At 30.7% G+C, this 18,368-nt stretch overlaps 1 protein-coding gene across 1 annotated transcript; it reads right to left on the bottom strand.

Annotated features, from left to right (window-relative positions):
- Positions 1-13,507: 13,507 nt before the first annotated feature.
- LOC107624191 (F-box protein At1g67340) lies at positions 13,508-15,474 on the bottom strand. Its single transcript, XM_016326673.3, has 3 exons — positions 14,919-15,474; positions 14,653-14,815; positions 13,508-14,560 (listed from the first exon to the last, which is right to left on the bottom strand). The coding sequence occupies exons 1-3, from the start codon at positions 15,257-15,259 to the stop codon at positions 13,835-13,837; spliced, it is 1,230 nt and encodes a 409-aa protein (XP_016182159.1). The 5' UTR covers positions 15,260-15,474; the 3' UTR covers positions 13,508-13,834.
- Between the last annotated feature and the right edge of the window lie 2,894 nt (positions 15,475-18,368).

The raw sequence follows: 18,368 nt of genomic DNA, 5'->3' as shown, positions 1-18,368 counted from the left end.
AATTTCTTCCTCACATAAATTAAATAGTTCAATTTGTGTACTAACCAATAAAAAAATTAAATAGTCCAATTTCTTTTACATAAATTTTAAAATGTAACCGCTATATTACGGTCTAACACACTCAAATTTCATAATAAGACACAACGCATACAATCTTCATATAAAAAAATAGCCTTAATGTGATGGTTGAGAAAAATTTTAGAAAAAAGTGGTAATAATTCCGTCTGGTATAGAAATATACATTAGCATATGTCGAGAAGAAGTGTAGTAAGTTATGCGAGAGAGGCAATATGCTTTCAGAAATAGCATTATGTTATGAATATATTTTATTTAATAAGTTAGTTGGCTGAGTTCTTGGTTAAAAGTTGGCAAATCAAAGGGCATATATTGTCATCCTAATAAATTACCAATTACCAAATACCAATGCTCAAATTTTCCCTCCTAAGCAAAGAATGGTTGGTTAGCTTGGTCCGTACATTGTGACAGGCGAAACTGTTCCCACCATTTTTTTTTCCATTATAAGTTTATAACATTAAATTTACATAATAAAAAAAGAATGATTTTACTTGGATATTTTACAAAATAAAATTTTAAAGTCTGTATATTTTTTATTATTTTTTATGTAAATTAAGCTCATTTATTTTGTCACGCAGGATAAATCAACTTTATCTTATTTCAGATTGATGAAAAAAATTGTCTTCAACAAATTAATCTAATTTTATTAATTATATAAAGAATATTTTTTAAATATAAAAATTTTTTTCTTGTCAACAAAAGTTTATATATTTTTTAGATATTGATCAAAATTTAGTATAATATTAAAGCTTATTTTAAAATAAACTTAAGCATTAGATCAGAATAACAAATTTTATATTGAATCTCAAATCAATTTTTATAATATATGATCTTATAAATATTTATAATATTTGGTGGAATTTAAAATAAAATTAAACTAAAATCAAATCTGTAGTGACCTTAGATGTCTCCTAAATATTATGCATTTAAACTTAAAATTTAGTTAACATATATGTTAGGAGTATAAATCAAAATTATTAACTAAAATATTACAAAAAAAATGTAAAGTTGAATTTTCAATACGATTGTTATGTATTTATTAAAATAAAAATTTTGGAACTTTTTATTAATAATAAATTAAACATGTATCTTTAAAATATATAATAGCTAATTCCTTAAAATTATAGTTTTAATTAAAGATATTTATGGATAGGATCAGAGTGTGTTTAATTATTAGATCCGGATCTATACTAAAAGGTCACTAAATCTAATTTAATCCAATCCAAAAATGATCGAAAATAAATCGGATTAAACTTTCTACCCAATATAAGATTAGTATATACAAATTTATATATTTTATACATTGAAGTAATAAAATTATATTTTTAAAAATTAAATTTAACAAATATTATATTATATTTATATTAAAATAAATTAAAACAAACATAATATCATATAATATAAGGATTTTTTATTTTAATAAATAAAATAATTATAATAATTATTGAAATAAATAATTTAAAAAATATTTACCGAAATAAATATTCCTCTCTTATCTCATTTACACTGTAAACGAGATATATGTATTTATAAATAATTAAATATATTTTTAAAAATAATAAAAAATATTAATAATTTAAATTAGACCAAATTCTTAAAAATTGAACGTTTCAAATAATAGGAAATATGGACAATTTTAAATAATAGAAACTATAAACAGTACATTTTAAATAATAGAGAAGATGGACGGTCCATTTAAAATAAACACGTTAACATGTTTACTTTGAAAGCACATAAGTGCACCGTTAAATTGTCCACTGTTAACACAGTTATCTTTCTTTCGATGATTGACTCTTATTCATTAATGGGAATCATCCAACCAATTAATTCATCTCCATCAAGTTTTTTTTGGGACAAGGTTATTTAAATTATATTTTAAATTTTTATGTACACCCACACAACAACCGAAATTTTTATATAAATCCTAATAAAAAATCGTCAATGGATGAAAGTAAGTAAATGGAAGAAGCAATAATATTAATAATGGGTAGTTAAAAAAATAATCGTATTAATAGTGGGTAGTTTAACTGTGCACACTTATGTGTATTTTCACTTATTTCAATGATTAACAAAGTAAACGTGTTATTAGTGGGCAGTCAGACAATTCATCTTTTCTATTATTTAAAATAGATTGCTTATATTTCTTATTATTTAAAACCATCCATCTTTTTTATTAGAGTAAACTACCATTTCTACCCACGAAAGTTGAAAACGCTGACATATTTACCCATAGAAAAAGGAAATTACCATTTGTACCCATGAAATATGGATTTCGTATAACAAAATTATCCAAACACTAAAAAATTACCTAAAATTCTTAAATTACCCTTATCTTCACCACCACACCACCTCCTTCACCCAATCACTTTTCTAACCCTAACCCTCTTCACCCAGCCACCACCCCCCCCTTTTCCTTTCTAATCTCAAATCCCACCACCATCTCATCTCTTTTATCACTACCATCACCACTACCACCACTATACCTCCATCATCATCTTCTTCACATAAAGCAGCAGCAGCAGCAACAACAACAACAACAACAATAGAAAATGCAAAGAGAAAAAAACGGTTCTTCCTCCCTCACTGAACAGCGTCGACGACGATGGTGGCAGTGACACCCACCGGCGCCGTTGCCCTCTCCTCCTTCTCCGATCTCTTGCGCGCTCTCTTCTTTCCAGACCAGCGACAACGACAGCGACGGACTCAATCAATGGCGGCGACAGCTCCCCCTTTTCTTGGGCTCGCATCTCCTCTTTGGGCTCCCTCAACAACGGCAATGATGATGCGATAGCGGCAGCGAGTCCCCACATTGCTAGTGCGGTCTCCCTCCCCCTCCTTTTCTCTTCTTCTTCCTCGGGTGGGGGTGTGTGTGTAATGTCTCTGTGTGTGAGTTTTGGAGGAAAAGGGGGTGGTGGCTGGGTGAAGGGGATGGTGGTGAAATTTGAGATTAGAAAGGGAAAGAGGGGTGGTGGCTGGGTGAAGAGAGTTAGGGTTAGAAAGGTGATTGGGTGAAAGAGGTGGTGTGGTAGTGAAGATAAGGGTAATTTAGGGATTTTAGGTAATTTTTTAGTGTTTGGATAATTTTGTTATGCGAAATCCATATTTCATGGGTACAAATGGTAATTTCCTTTTTCTATGGGTAGATATGTGAGCGTCTTCAACTTTCGTGGGTAGAAATTGTAGTTTACTCTTTTTATTATTTGAAACATTCCATTTTTAAGAGTTTGATTCAATTTAAATCATTAATATTATTTATTATTTTCAAAAATTATATTTAATTATTTATAAATACATATATCTCGTTTATAGTGTAAACGAAATATGAAAATTAAAAAACTACACATATCTTTTTTACACGGTAAACGAAATACCTACAAAATTATCTCGTTTAGTATAAACGAAATAAGTGAAAAATATTTATTTCAGTAAATATTTTTTAAATTATTTATTTTAGTAATTATTATAATTATTTTATTTATTAAAATAAAAAATCTTATAATATAAAAATATTAATTAAAATATAAAAATATAATATAATATTATTAATTTTATTCTAAAATATATATTTTTATTATAAAAAATAATTTTAGACCGAATCTGTATTCCAAAATATAATTTAAACCCGACCTAAAAATGATAAAAATAACAAACTTAAGCTCGATAAAATATATCTTGAGTCTCGACCAAATTTCAGGCGGGATCAAATAATGAATACCCCTAGTTTTTATATTCTCACTCTTTAGAGGTCCTACAAGAATTTCAATAACTTGTTGCTGAGTTAAACAGAATTCTCAGTCATGAATCTTTTTCCAAGTGTAGTGTCCACTAAAACAATTAACAAAAACACTCGCACACCAACAGACACGCCATTATCGTAGTGCCCTAATGCTGCCGAAGAGTAATAAGTAGACTTGTCCTACATTTTCTGACAGCATTAATCTTGTGTGCCACTGCAACTTTGAATGAATTTGACTTTTTGCTGTATATTTTTGTGTTCTTAATACGAATGGGAAAATTTAATTGTCCAATAACTATATAATAAGAGTTGTTGACTTACTATTATGTGTTTTATTGTCTAAATTTACTAAAGAATCTACTAATATTAAACTTTTTATTTATATATTATTTTATAAATTTATACGCTTTTGAAAAATACTTCTTTGCTTTGAAATGTTCTTTTTTAATTTAATGTAGAATAAATTATAAAATATTTTAAAATAAAAATATTTTAAAATTAATGTGTATTTTTTTAAAATATTAATTATTAAAGATATAATTACAAAATTTAAGAGTAAATGTGTTTTTTAATCCCTCACTATTTGTTTGAAAGAGGATTTTCACTTCACAATTTAAATATTTCTAAACATTTTTTAACCATCCAAGTTATTAATTTAAGCGGTCTATATTATTAGTTTAAGTGACTCCTGTAAATAATCATTGGTAAAACATATTGTAAATTATAGTTCTAAAAATTAGACTGAATCGGTTGGACCGGGAATAAGAGACAATTACAGTTCGGTTTATTAAATAAAACTGTTAAATCAAAAGCTTCTTAAAAACTGTTGAATTGATCGAGAAACCGGTTGAACTAAACCAATATTCGACTGGTTTTTCAAAAACAACGTGTTTAGTTATTTTTTAAAAAAATTTCAAGCATAGGTTTGGTCGAACTTTTCTCCCTCATCATTCTCAGTTTCTCAAAATTGAAGAATATTTTCCTGGAAGATCTTAAAAAATAATTTTCAGACACAGGTTCTTTGTCTGTTCAAGATCTTTGTCTGTTCGTGTGCTCCAGTCCCTCTACTCATTCATCAGTCGCTAGCTTCTTCATCGTGTTTGTCGAGTCGTCGTGCTCCAACCCATCATGCTGCTCAGTCGCACTTTGCCCGTCGTCCCTTATCGTCGTCTATTGAATCATCCGTCGTGCTCATTCCTCGAAGCCTCAAACCCCTCACAGTTCGTTTCATTGTTCTCGAAGCCTCCAACCCAGATTCTCCAATCGCCAGCGTCCACGGGCCCTGTTCTGCCGCTCTTCGCATGTGGTCCATTGTCGTGGTCATCGCCAGGTCGCCATCGTCGTGGTCACATTCAACTGCTCTTCCTCAAAATCTGCTCACTACCTCACTTAGCAAAGGTAATGATTGCTCTGCTCAGTGCTCAAATCCGTTCTTGGTTTATTAGCTTTGTTTTGTCACTACTTGATGATGACTCTGTGGTGCGAATTTTTGGAATATCCACAATTGAACCGGCAAGTGCACTGAGTCGTCCAAGTAATACCTCAGGTAAGTGAGGGTCGATTCCACGAGGACTAAGGAACTGAGCAACAATGGTCAATTGATTGGCTTAGTCAGGCGAACAAGAAAAGTTGGTTTTGTAGGTTTTAAAAGCATTAAACACAAAACGGCCAGTTATTAATGGAATTCCTTGTCGGTACTCCGTAAAATACTCGTTTGGCCGAGGGCTTAATGTTTATATATATATTTTATGGTCCTTCCATTAACCACTCCTTGCTCCCACACTGTGCCTATCCCTTTTCAGAAATAATAGATTGCAGCTAATCCAGTTGATCCTGTATAGGCGGTGCTTTGGTAAGCACCGGACAGCACAGAAGCTTCTCGAAGCAAGAGTAAAGAAAGCAAATAGTGAGTTTGGTGTAGAGATCAATGAGAGAAATAGTTAAGATATTGGAGATGTTTACTTGTTCGGATTAAGTTTTCTTACCAACTATTTTAATCATGTAAGATTCATTTCATGGCAAACTGTAATTGACTAAACCTTAATCTCTTGGTGATTTAGTCTCCTCTAATCTTCATCAACCGCCAATCTCTTGGTCACTTGATTTCGATTAGAGGGTTAAGTTCATATCTAGTTTATGGCTGCAAAAACCCTAATTAGCCAAAGCTAAATGGATTATATGTCACGTATTCAGATTAGTTCAAGTAATTAGCAATTTAGGAGGAATTTACTTTCAAGCTGTGTTCAGGTGATTAACCTCTCCCAATGGTCACAAGAACGCATCTAGAATAAGGGTCATACTCTTATTCCACTCAGATTCATAAAATCAAGAACGAAAGTAATCTTTGAAATTGAATCATTACATTAATTAAAATAGAAGAAGAATAGTCTTAATCCATAGAAATAAACAGAACTCCTACCTTAACCAAGGAGGTTTAGTGGCTCATGACTTACAGAGAAAACAAGGGTTCTGAAAAGTGAAATGTGCGAAAAGTAAGAAGATTCCCCTAAAAGGTTAATCTTTTCTCTTTTATATCTAACCTAATTTGATTTGCAAATAAAATAAAATAATAAATCCTAAAACTAAAAGATATTGTTTGTAAATAAAAATTATAAAATTAAAGATAAGATAACTAATAAAGGCTAAATCCAACTAGAGATACTCCAAGAGGGTGGATTCGGTTCAGACTGCCTGGTGCTAAACGCCAGCTGAGCGTTTAGCGCCCAAAGAGGTAGCAAGCTCCCTTGGCGTTTCTGAGTGTTGGCGCTAAATGCCAGCTTGGCGTTTAGCACCCAAAGGGTGGGCTTCGACTCTTCTCTTTTTACTCCAAACTCTGTCTAACTGATCCGAATTTTACCTGAAATCATAAAAACACTAAAACAACTCAAAGTAGCATTCAAAGAGGATTTTTGCACTGAAATATAATAAAACTTAATAAATTTTAACTTAAAAGGACAGCGATACAAAACGCTTATCTCAGGACCAGTGTCGGGAATCGAGCAACAAATCGACACATGAGCTCATGGCCTGTATAGGACTAGACATGCATCATAGTTGTTTGCACATATTTGTTTGTGATTGAATTTTCTATGATTGTGTGTGCTTGTGATTGGATTCTATGTTCTGTAATTATTGAGTTGGATTATACTTTGTTGACTGTTGTTATTGACTGAGAATATAATAAAATGAACTTAACTTCTAATCCTGACCCTACTAAGAACTCTCCAATTCTTACCCCATATTTTCACCCCTTTCAGCTACAGGTGCGAAGGTTTAGTGTGGAGCTACAGGAGCATAGAAGATTATTTTCACGAGTTGAGTTGTTAGAATTTATTTTCCCCTCGTCGTTTAATATTTTGGTTTTTAGAGGGGTTGGACTTGTAATTGAGGTTCTTTGACTAAGTCTATGTATATAGAGCTATGTGAATATATATACTTTTGTGATTAAGTAATTTAAAATAAAGAATCTTCGTTTTCTTAATTAAAAGTTTCGGTTCGTATTCACAAAGGCTCAATATTAAATAAATATAGTATGAAATTAAAGGAGTAGAGGTAGGTGATGCCCGGATTTTTAGTGTGATCATGAGGTGCTAAAAGTTAGAGTGTTACATCCGGAAACAAAATTTCTCCAATCATCTGCATGATATATCCTTTGGTATAATGCAGCAGGCATTTCTCCGTCGGGTGATCCTCCAACTCCCCACAAACAGTATTCTGAAACCAAGCAAGCTTGACAATCCACTTGGTCTGTGACTGTCTATCATCGGGGTCCAGAACAACACCTAGTAGCTGCTGACATAAGTCCTCAATAGACCGTCCCTGATGGGACTACTCCCATTCACTGATGTAGTCACTGACTGGATCTCCATCAATGTTGAGTCTCAACTGGTTCGCCACGTCATGCAGGGTAATAGTCATCTCCGCACATGGCAGGTGAAACATGTGAGATTCAGGTCGCCATCTCTCGATCAAAGCTGAGACCAATGGTCAGTCATGCTCCCACTCTAACATGTATACAACATGTTCAAATCATGCTTGTCTAAGATGTGACCTAATCTACTCAGACGAACGTCCCAATAAATTTCTTCTAGTACACAAGATCCGAAGCGCTTACCAAACAAAATAAATCAATAAAAAAAAAACAGGAGTCAACAAGTAATATCACAAATTCAAATTTCAAACATATAAAAGATATGAGTTATAAAGTGTACGATTTGGCCAAGTCTTCCTATTATATGGTCAACCTGATCCAGTCTATAAAGGGTATCCTCGTCCCCCAACAATAATCTAAATAACATAATTAGTTGAATTTAAACAATAATCTAAATAAAATAACTTAATTTAAAATTAACTAAATTATTACCAACCACATTTGGCAATAATCAAATAAAAAGAAAAATAAAAAAACAGAAAAATTAACCATAATTAATTCAAACGAAACAATAATTAAAATAATTTTTTTTAACTAACATCTATTCATAACTACATGATCGTTTCACATATTCTAAACTCACAACACATACATGGTCATGTAAACTAAATGTATAATCTAATTATCAAACTAATTAATATTTAACTAATAACTTAATTTAACTAACTAAAGAAATATGTTAAAATAATAAACAACAACAAATCAAATAGAAAAAAAAAAACAAAAGAACAGAATTACCTAAAACTGACGAACCGAAGAGATCAAAAACTTCAACAATACCCAAAGAAATAAGCTTCACAAGAGAAGCAGGGATGAGAGTGAAAAACGTAAAAGTGAAATGTGAAAAATAAAGTGGTTTCCCATCGGTTTTTATACTTGGGCGAACTCAATGTGAAATTCACCAACACTTGAAGTTCGCCGGGGTACGGCGAACCTTAGGAAAATAACAAGGTTCGTTGGGAGGTTCGAAAATTAAAGTTTTAATAATTTTTTCTTGAGAAATAAAAATTTTTATTTTATAATAAAAAAATTCGACTGATATATGTCATGTTTGTAAAGTTTAGAGACTAAATATAAACAACTGAAATTTCAGAAACTAAATTGATGCTCGCATATATGTTCAGGAATCAAATTGAGTATTAACTCATCGAAATTATTCATTTAGATGATTTCAAATATTAAACTTAAAATTAAATATTTTTACTGACAATACAATTAATTATTTAAAATAAGTAGAGTACATTTTTTTGTTTCTTGTTTCTAATGATTGTTATTTCTTTTTAAAAGTACTTTTAATATTTAATTACATTCAACGTTGTCTCTAATATTTTTTATTCATATTAAAATTATTTTTTCTCATCCCCTCCCCCCTTCACTATCCGCTCCCTTTTTCCCTCCTTCTTCCCTTCCACTCCCACCTTTACCCATAGCTTTTCCAATGCCATCCCTTCCCTTTTCTTCGCTACCCTTTTCTCTTCGCTTGTCACTAGCCTTAACTCCATCACTGTCATGTCCCCTGTCGTCCTTGGCTCCCACTACTGCTACTATGCCACTCCATCCATTGTCTCTTCCACATACATCACTTTTAGTTCCTTCCGCCTCTTTTTCTCTCCCCCTCATTGTATCCTTGTTGCTCATATTCTCCCACCTCTCCTATTTCTTCTGTTCTTGGTTTGGTTTTTATTTTTTGTTTTGTTAGATTTTAGTTTTAATTTTTTTTTTCTGATTTTTAGTTCTAGCTCAAAATAACCCTTGTGATTTCTTTCTTTCTTTTTATCGTAATCCATTTTGTGGTGATAATGGTTCTCTTTTATAAGTGTTATAATTTTGGTAGTACGAATTTTACCAGTTTAAAAAGAATATCTTATGAGGAGAGTTTTTTGTTTTTAGAAGCGTTTGTAAATTTGAGAAATATTCAGATTTATTCGAACTAGAAAAAAAATCTATTCTACTGTAAAACACATGTATAGATTTAGAAATGAAAAAGATTTGGGTTTGTCTATGTTTCTACTCATTAAAATTTTTGGAATCCAATATTGCATCTTCTATCAAATAATAGTTTCTCGTAGTGGATATTTATCTCCTTTATTAGCTATAAATCTTACGCTTTTTTTTTGTGATTTTTAACTGTCATTTAACTATTTTATTAATAGAAGTTTTAGCTCTTCTGCTAAAAAAAATTTAAAAAGAAATTTAATTTTCATATATTTTCCGTGTAAAAAAAATTTATACTTATTGACAATAAATCTTATATCATTGCATTAACAAAAGTAATTAATTTTTAAATCTATTACTTCAAAAATCATATAAACATATAAATTTAATTAGATAATTATATGAGTAAACAATCAAATTCGTCTCTAAAAGATCACTTATTTTTTAAATAAGTTTTTAAAAGATTTTTTTAATTAAATTTGTCCTCAAAGATTTTAAATTAGTCATATTAGTTCTTTCGTTACTTTCGTTTCTATTTTATTCAGGGACGGATCTATTCTTGGGGGTGTGGGGGCAAGCGTCCCCACTACAATTTAAAATTTTATTGAGTAGTATATAATAATAATATTTATTTGCCTCAACTAAATTATTAAATTTGACCCCACAATAATTTTTTATTCAACTTTCGACACTTAATAGTCAATTTGAGTATTTCATACTAGATGTCCATTATAAGGGTAAAAAACTCAAATAAACCAAGCCGAGAAGTTTATTACCCAAATCAGCCAAAACAAAAATTTTTTCAGCAATCCACCAATGACCATTTAAATATAATTCGAATCATATTGATTCGAACTACAAATGCATGTAATTCGAAACAATTAGCTTCGAATTACGTTTGAATGGATATGCATGTAATTCGAATCAAGTAGATTCGAATTAGAGAAGAGTAAATCGAATTGACTCGATTCGAATTAGTAGGCTCACGTGACTCTATGGAGTTCGAATCATATTGATTCGAATTATTCAATATTAGTGACACTAGGTAGTTCGAATTAAGTTGATTCGAATTACTAGTGAGTTGCCTATATAATGCTACGTTAGTTGGATATATATCAAAATTTTTTTTTCACATTCTTACTTGGATAGTTGGATATATATCTTATAGTTGATACAAAAGATATTTACTGTATAATTTTATTTTTCTAAAAATATTTTATATATATATATATATATATATATATATATATTTTGATGATTACACAATTTTAGAAATATTTAAAAAGTATTATTAAAATTAAAATTATATTTTTTATTATTTGACAATAAAATTAAAAATTAAAAATTAGGAATTAATATTCTGTAACTAAATTTATATAATTAATGCTAAATAAGATAAGTTTTGGCTGTTTTTTTTTGTCTACCTAACAATATTAATCCCTAATATTTTTGTTAGGGTACAAATTTGCCACCACAACTACTGGCTACCTAGCAATATTAATTCCTAATTTTTAATTTTTAATTTTTAATTTTATTTTCAAATAATAAAAAATATCATTTTAATTTTAATAATATTTTTTAAATATTTCTAAAATTGTGTATATATAATATTTTTAGAAAAATAAAATTATACAGTAAATATCTTTTGTATCAACTATAAGATATATATCCAACTATCCAAGTAAGAATGTGAAAAAAAAATTTGATATATATCCAACTAACGTAGCATTATATAGGCAACTCACTAGTAATTCGAATCAACTTAATTCGAACTACCTAGTGTCACCAACATTGAATAATTCGAATCAATATGATTCGAACTCCATAGAGTCACATGAGCCTACTAATTCGAATCGAGTCAATTCGATTTACTCTTCTCTAATTCGAATTTACTTGATTCGAATTACATGCATATTCATTTAAACGTAATTCGAAGCAAGTTATTTCGAATTACATGTATTTGTAGTTCGAATCATATTGATTCGAATTATATATAAATGGCCATTGGTAGATTGCTGAAATAATTTTTGTTTTGGCTGATTTGGATAATAAACTTTTCAGCTTGGTTTATTTGGGTTTTTTACCCCATTATAATGATCAATTTTTAAATTTAAATAAGATTGATGTTCTTTCTTAGAAATCGACTCAAAAGAATATTATTTATCCATTTGTATTTCTTCTTTTGAAATTAGCTTTAGTTTTTTATAACTACACTAATTGAATGAACTTTTTCAACTATGAATATCATCAAGAGCTAATTATATGAAAGTTGAGTTTTAAATGATTGTTCAACGACATATACAAAAAAAGAGACATTTTGATTATATTGTCAAGGTTTTTAAATACGAAATATAAAAAATTAAATTTTAAATTATATGTTATTATTTAAATTACTATTTTAGTATTTTAATTTGTAATTAGATATTTTGAAATCTAATCATATTTTATAATAACAAAATATAATTATAACAACAATTATGCTACGTATACATAAAATAATCATTTGTACAAAATAAATCTTAAAATACAAATTTTGAAATACAAAATACATATTAAAAATAAGTTAAATAATATATATATATTTATACACAAATTTATACTAGATAATTTGATACCTAATTTTTTATGTAAACTTAATATTATTATTATAAAAATTATTATCATGTTATATATATTTCGCCCCCACTATCAAAATTTTCTGGATCCGTCACTTGCTAACAATGTCAAAATTTGTTTATGTGACACTTAAATAATACCACATTGACTAGTACATACTTGACTGTCTTAATTAGTGGTTAACATGATAAGTTTATGCAATTAGATGAAATTAACCTCAAATTAAAAGGGACCGCATTGAAGTTCATCAATTTGGAGTTGATTTGATCTAATTTCATAAAATATTAGTATCCAATTAGAATTATCAAGTGTGTACTATAATATCACTTAACGTACTCCTACCATACCAACAAAGTTTGACACCATCATCAGCAAAAGTGACAAAAAGACAAATATGACCAATTTAACATTTTGAAAGACAAATTTGATTTATAATATCTTTCGATAATTAATTTGGAGAATCTCTCGAAAACAAATTCGACTATTTATTTATAATTATATAAAACTCTTTCCTATATTGGTGTATCAAAATTATATTCCTAAACGAATCTCCTTAAAAATTGGTTAAAACAATTAAATAGAAAATCTTGTCTCCTAATATATTATTAATAAATTTAATATAATAAAAATAAAAATATTTTTATTTAAATTTTTATTTATAATATTTTAAAAAAAATGTCTAACTCTTAAATTTGTTAAAAAAATTCTTCTACCACAGCGTAGAAGCATCTTAATTGTTATTAAATGATCATATTATATGTATACAAAGAATCGAATTCGAAACCTCTAAATGAGGATAGAAAGACTATTATTTTTAACTATAATTTGTTAAAAAAATACATATATTGATATTATATGATCAAATTAAATATTTAAGACTATCGAGTTAAAACTCAAATAACATAGTTTTCTTTTTCTCACTTGGATTAGAGTTTCGCTCCTAATTAAAAAAAAATTAACCAAGTTGATCATATAGTTTAAAGATTAATAATCAGAAATTTAAGTTAAAGAAAGAAGAGGTTAGAGAGGAGTGACATAAGATGGAAAAAAAAGGATTAAACTTAGCTATAACCTGTTCATCTTTTTAAAAATAAGTATAATTTGTTCATTTAACATTTTTTAGAGTTCAATATTAAAATATATAATACATATTAAAAATAAATTAAATAATATATATTTTACACACAAATATATAATAACTAATTTAATAATTATTTTTTTATGTGCATAATATTTATTTTATTACCAAATTGTTACCAAATATTACCTAAGAAAACAGAAATAAGGACTATGTTTAATTAAAAAAAAAGGCAAAGAAATACACCTGTGAATAAACGAAAACAAAAGTGATCCCATCATCTTTGTTTTTTTTTTTTTCTTTTTCTGGAGCTAATAAATTTCAGTTAATACTCCAACGCAATTTTCTATTTTTCCTTTTTCTTTTCTATTCCTTTTCACATACTCATTGTAACTTCCAGACAGGCTTCCGTTACCGTTACATTCCCCGTCAATGGGGAGCTCCAAAATCCCCAAAAAAATTCCTAACTATCCACCACTGCCACCTCACCGCCGTCTTCACCGTCGTCATCGTCGATCCACCTCTCAACAGGAGCACACTCCACTTTATGCCGACTCTTCCAGTCAAGTGCTTGGCAAGCGCGTGAGCAATAATTAACCACTCCACAAACCGAACATCTCCGAAACTCTCTCTTCCTCGTTTCAGGCCTTCCACAACCCAAATGTGAACACAGCCTCCGATTCGGCCCGGCCGAACCACCCCGGTTCGAAAACCACTCAATCATGAACCGGTTCGCAAGGTGTGGCTCCTGGGCCGGGACGTTACAGCCGTAATCACTTAGCAACGGACACCCTGCAGCATACTGGACCCTTGGATTTAAGTTCGGGTTCTGGTTCGGCACAATGCTCCACGTGATATTAGTGCGCGCGTGGAGGCTGTTGCAAACGGACGCCAGCTCACGCGCGTTGGCTTGAACGAGAAACCGTCGCCCTTCCATAACGTTTTGCTTAACTCCGTAACCGTCTTGCAAGCAATGACCCAACTCGCGCAGCGCGTCGACGTGGCCGAGGAATGCGGCGCGTGCGCAAAGAGCCACACCGCCCCTTAGGTCCTTGTCGTCCTTCGAGGCTCCGCTCCCATTGAACTGTAAAACGGCCAGAGAGTAAAGTGCCGGCGCGTGACACCTCATCGCCGCCTTCGATATTAGCGACCTTCCACTCTCACGGTGTTCTAAACAGTAGAACCGAATCTGCATATAAAAGAAAAAAGTTTTGTAAATAATATAATTAACTATGCCAAAAATATTTATGGTGTGTTTGGTTCCAGTTTTTTTGAAGTTACCATTCCAAGAGTGTAGCATGCTTCGATGTTTCCGGCATCAGCGCAACGTTTGAGGAAGCGGTGAGAAGATTCTGACCAGCTTCTGGCTTTGACTGAGAATGTTTTTTGGGATGCTTTTGATAGAACCATCGAGTGAAGACCCAACGTGTTCAGCCTTTTACACCTGTATTTCCCCAGAAAAAGGTTTTTAATTAAGAGTGAAAAAAGATAATAAAATAGACTCAAAAAGGAAAAAGATATAAAATAGCAAGATTTCAGGAACATACGTCAAAAGAACACGGATGAAATCGGAAGGAGAATTGGAGGACGAACTAAGTTTCGCGAGGATTGAGAGGAGAAGGTCATCCGGCAAAATCTCCAAGAGTTCGGAGCCTCCGACTGTTGTTGTTGTTGTGTCGGAAGAGGAAGATGATAATAATGATAATGTCTTGTGCCTTTTACGGATAACAAATTGTTGTTGCGAAGAAGGCATTTTGTTGTTTCTGTTTCTATTGGGGCGTGGTGTGAGTGTGTTGAAAGAGGACCTTTCTGAGAGAGCTTTGTTTGAACACATGGTGGATAAGGGTAGAAGTGGAGGATAAGAGAGGCCTCCTCTTCTGGTTCTCATAATAGGTCTCTATTACTTCTTGGGTCTATTTATTTGTGCGTATGTGCCGTAGAGTAGTCCAAGCTTCTCCCTTTGTAACTGTGAGTAATAAATAAAGAAGAGTGAAAGCAAAGGGAGGACTTTGGTTTGAGGAGTTATAGACGAGAAAGAAAGAGAAATGAATCCAACAGGAGTACCGTAGGAGTACCGTAGGAGTACCGCACCCCAATGCTGCTTGTTAGAAACAAGACTCAGAAAAAGAATTTATGTATTATTGAATATAATTAAGTTGTCTATTTAATTTGGGTAGAATGATACAATATAAAAGAATATTTATAGATATTAAAAGAATCATAATAATAAAAATGTAATCTTCTATAATAAATATTCATATATAATAAATAATACTAATTAATTCTAATTATATTCTAACACTGCTCATGACAACAATACTAGAGCCACTGCAATAAAAAATGAAAATTCAGGTACATTATTTTTACGTCAATTTAAGAGCAATTTATTTTAAATCTTTAATAAACCAATAGCATTCTAATATTAAGTAGATTTTTCAAAATATAAAAAGTTATTTGAATATCTTAAGTTACATTTTTATATAAATTGAATTTAATAAATTTGATTTATCTTAATACGTACTAAACCGAAGTCATAAGATTTAAATTGCATGTAAATAGATTTTACGTATAAATACAAACTAATGACTTCGAATTAAATGACCATATTAAATCGATACAAATGGATTCGATTTATATATGCTAGTAAATCGAATTCATTCAATTCAATCTATAGATGTAAAGAGAAGCCCATGGTAAATCGAATCCAATGATTTTGATTTAGTAGTTTTCGTAAATCGAAACCCATAGATTCGATTTACATGTAAAACCTCTCTCAAGCAATTTGAATCCAGTGGATTCGATTTATGGTAAAAATGGCTACGTGTGTGTTTGGATTACAGTTTGCAAATCAGAGTTTGCATAAAATTGATTTTGTAAAATTGATTTTGATGATAAGTTAGTTTGGGTTAACGTGATTTATGTTTGGTAATCTTTGTATTAAAATTGATTATAGTAAAATAAATATTGTTTGGATTATACTACTCAAAATCACTTTTAGATGAAAAATTACTAAAATAGACATCAATTTTATATACCTGCAAAATCAGAATACTATAAAAAATATTTATCATATAAATAAAATAAATATAATAAAAAATAAAAATATAAAAGAGAGTACTATAAATTTTATAATGTCACACAAAAAGAAAATATTCTATAATTTTTTTTAGTATCGTCAGTACTCTTTAATTTAGTATTATTTTAGACTATAAATTTTTATTATTTATGACTCTATTGTTACTTATAATTAATTTTTTATTTATTTTGTCATTTTTTTATAGGATCATAATTTATATTATTCAAAATTTTGATAATAAACGTAATATATAATAATTACAATTACAAATTTTACAAATTCAGAATAAAAAATAAAAAAATTAATACAAAACAAAAATAGAGTACATCAAAGAATAGAAAAAAATTATACAGATAAGAAATAATAAAAATTTCATAAAACCAACAACATATATTATATGAACAAAAAAATACCATAAAACGTAAATAAAATTCATATGAATAAAATCAAATAAAAATAAAAAAATTTCAATTTGTTAGTGATTGAAATAAATCTGAACGATTTTGATGAAAAAAAATGGAACTAAAAAATTATGAAGAAGTAGGAAGAACTACAAAGAATGACTGTGAAGATAATAGTTACTAGTATCATTTTTATAGAAGAAAATGAAGGGTAGGGTTGGTAAAAAAGAAATATTTGAGCTTCTCCTAAACGTGAACGTAAAACGTGAAACGCAGAAGGTACAAATTTGAGCTTCTCCTAAACGTGGGTTCAGAGGCAGAATCAATTCTGCGTTCACAAAGATAAAAATGGCCAAACATAAGAGTGAAGCTTTCAAGAAGCTCAAACGTGCTTCTCTCCGCCCCAACGTGTTTGCCAAACACACCCTACATATACAAATCAAATTTCATTCATTCGAACTACAAAAACATACAAACCCCAAACCAACCCCACCACCAGATCCGAAATAATCGGAATACAGCCTTGGAATATTGGAAGCTGAACACATGGAGGACAACTCGAATCGTCTATATCGGCTAGATGGAGTCGCACATATTGCTTGCGCCATCCACCTCGAGGTTAGTGAACAAATTTTCCTTGTTTAAACATAAATTAGTCATTCTAGTAATGTTAGCATAAATCGTGTGGTAGTTAGTTAGAGTATTCTAGTGATGTTAATACAAGTGCATGTTAGAAGTAGTAAGCTATTAGGTAGTTAGATTTTGATAACTTGAAATGCTACCAAGGAAGGTTATTTAGGATTGTAGGATATGTTAGATTTTTGGGTTAAATATGATTTTGGTCTCTAACATAGAGGCTGAAAATTTATTTCGTCCCCGATTTTTTTTTTTCGCTACAAAATGATCCCGAAGGTTTAACTTAGTTTTAAAACCGTCCGGCGGACCAAAATGCCCATTCCCCTTCTTCCCTAAAATCAAGCAGAAGCAGAAGCAAAAGCAGAAGCAAAAGTAGAACCAGAACCAGAACTAGAAGCAACAACAACAATGAATCAACAATTTAATCAAGCAGAAGCAGGAGCAGGAGCAGAAATAGAAACAAGAGCAGAACAGCAACAACAACAATGAATCAACAATGTAATCAAGCAGAAGCAGGAGCAGAACACAACAACAACAACAATGAAACAATGTAATCAATCAGAAGTAGAAGTAACCAGAAGCAACAATAATCAGAAATCAACAACATAATAGAAGTAGAAGCAGAAGAAGAATGGGAGCAGTAGCAGAAGCCAGCGAGCCACCCGAAACCGCCATCACAGCTCTGATCCGCCATTACAGCGTCGCAACCCTTTTCTTCTTCTTTCTTCATGCTACCTTAGCGCCACCGTCACAGCACGACCTCTTCTTCTCCCTCGGCACACCACCAAACTCTTTCCTTGTTCTTGCCTCGAACCAGAACCCACCGCAATCGAGCACCTCCGCCGAGCCCAGAGGAGCAGCGACAAGATCTAGCCACCGAACGA

The sequence above is a fragment of the Arachis ipaensis genome, chromosome B10 (assembly GCF_059453495.1).
Source record: "Arachis ipaensis isolate K30076 ecotype BB chromosome B10, ASM5945349v1, whole genome shotgun sequence".
In the NCBI taxonomy this organism is placed as follows: domain Eukaryota; kingdom Viridiplantae; phylum Streptophyta; class Magnoliopsida; order Fabales; family Fabaceae; genus Arachis; species Arachis ipaensis.
This window is presented reverse-complemented; position numbering and strand designations above follow the sequence as displayed.

Coding starts and splice junctions, on each gene's coding strand:
- LOC107624191 (XM_016326673.3), bottom strand. CDS start 15,259: ATGAGAACCAGAAGAGGAGGCCTCTCTTATCCTCCACTTCTACCCTTA. Junction 14,816..14,918: donor TTCATCCGTGTTCTTTTGAC/GTATGTTCCTGA, acceptor GGGGAAATACAG/GTGTAAAAGGCTGAACACGT. Junction 14,561..14,652: donor CATGCTACACTCTTGGAATG/GTAACTTCAAAA, acceptor TTTTATATGCAG/ATTCGGTTCTACTGTTTAGA.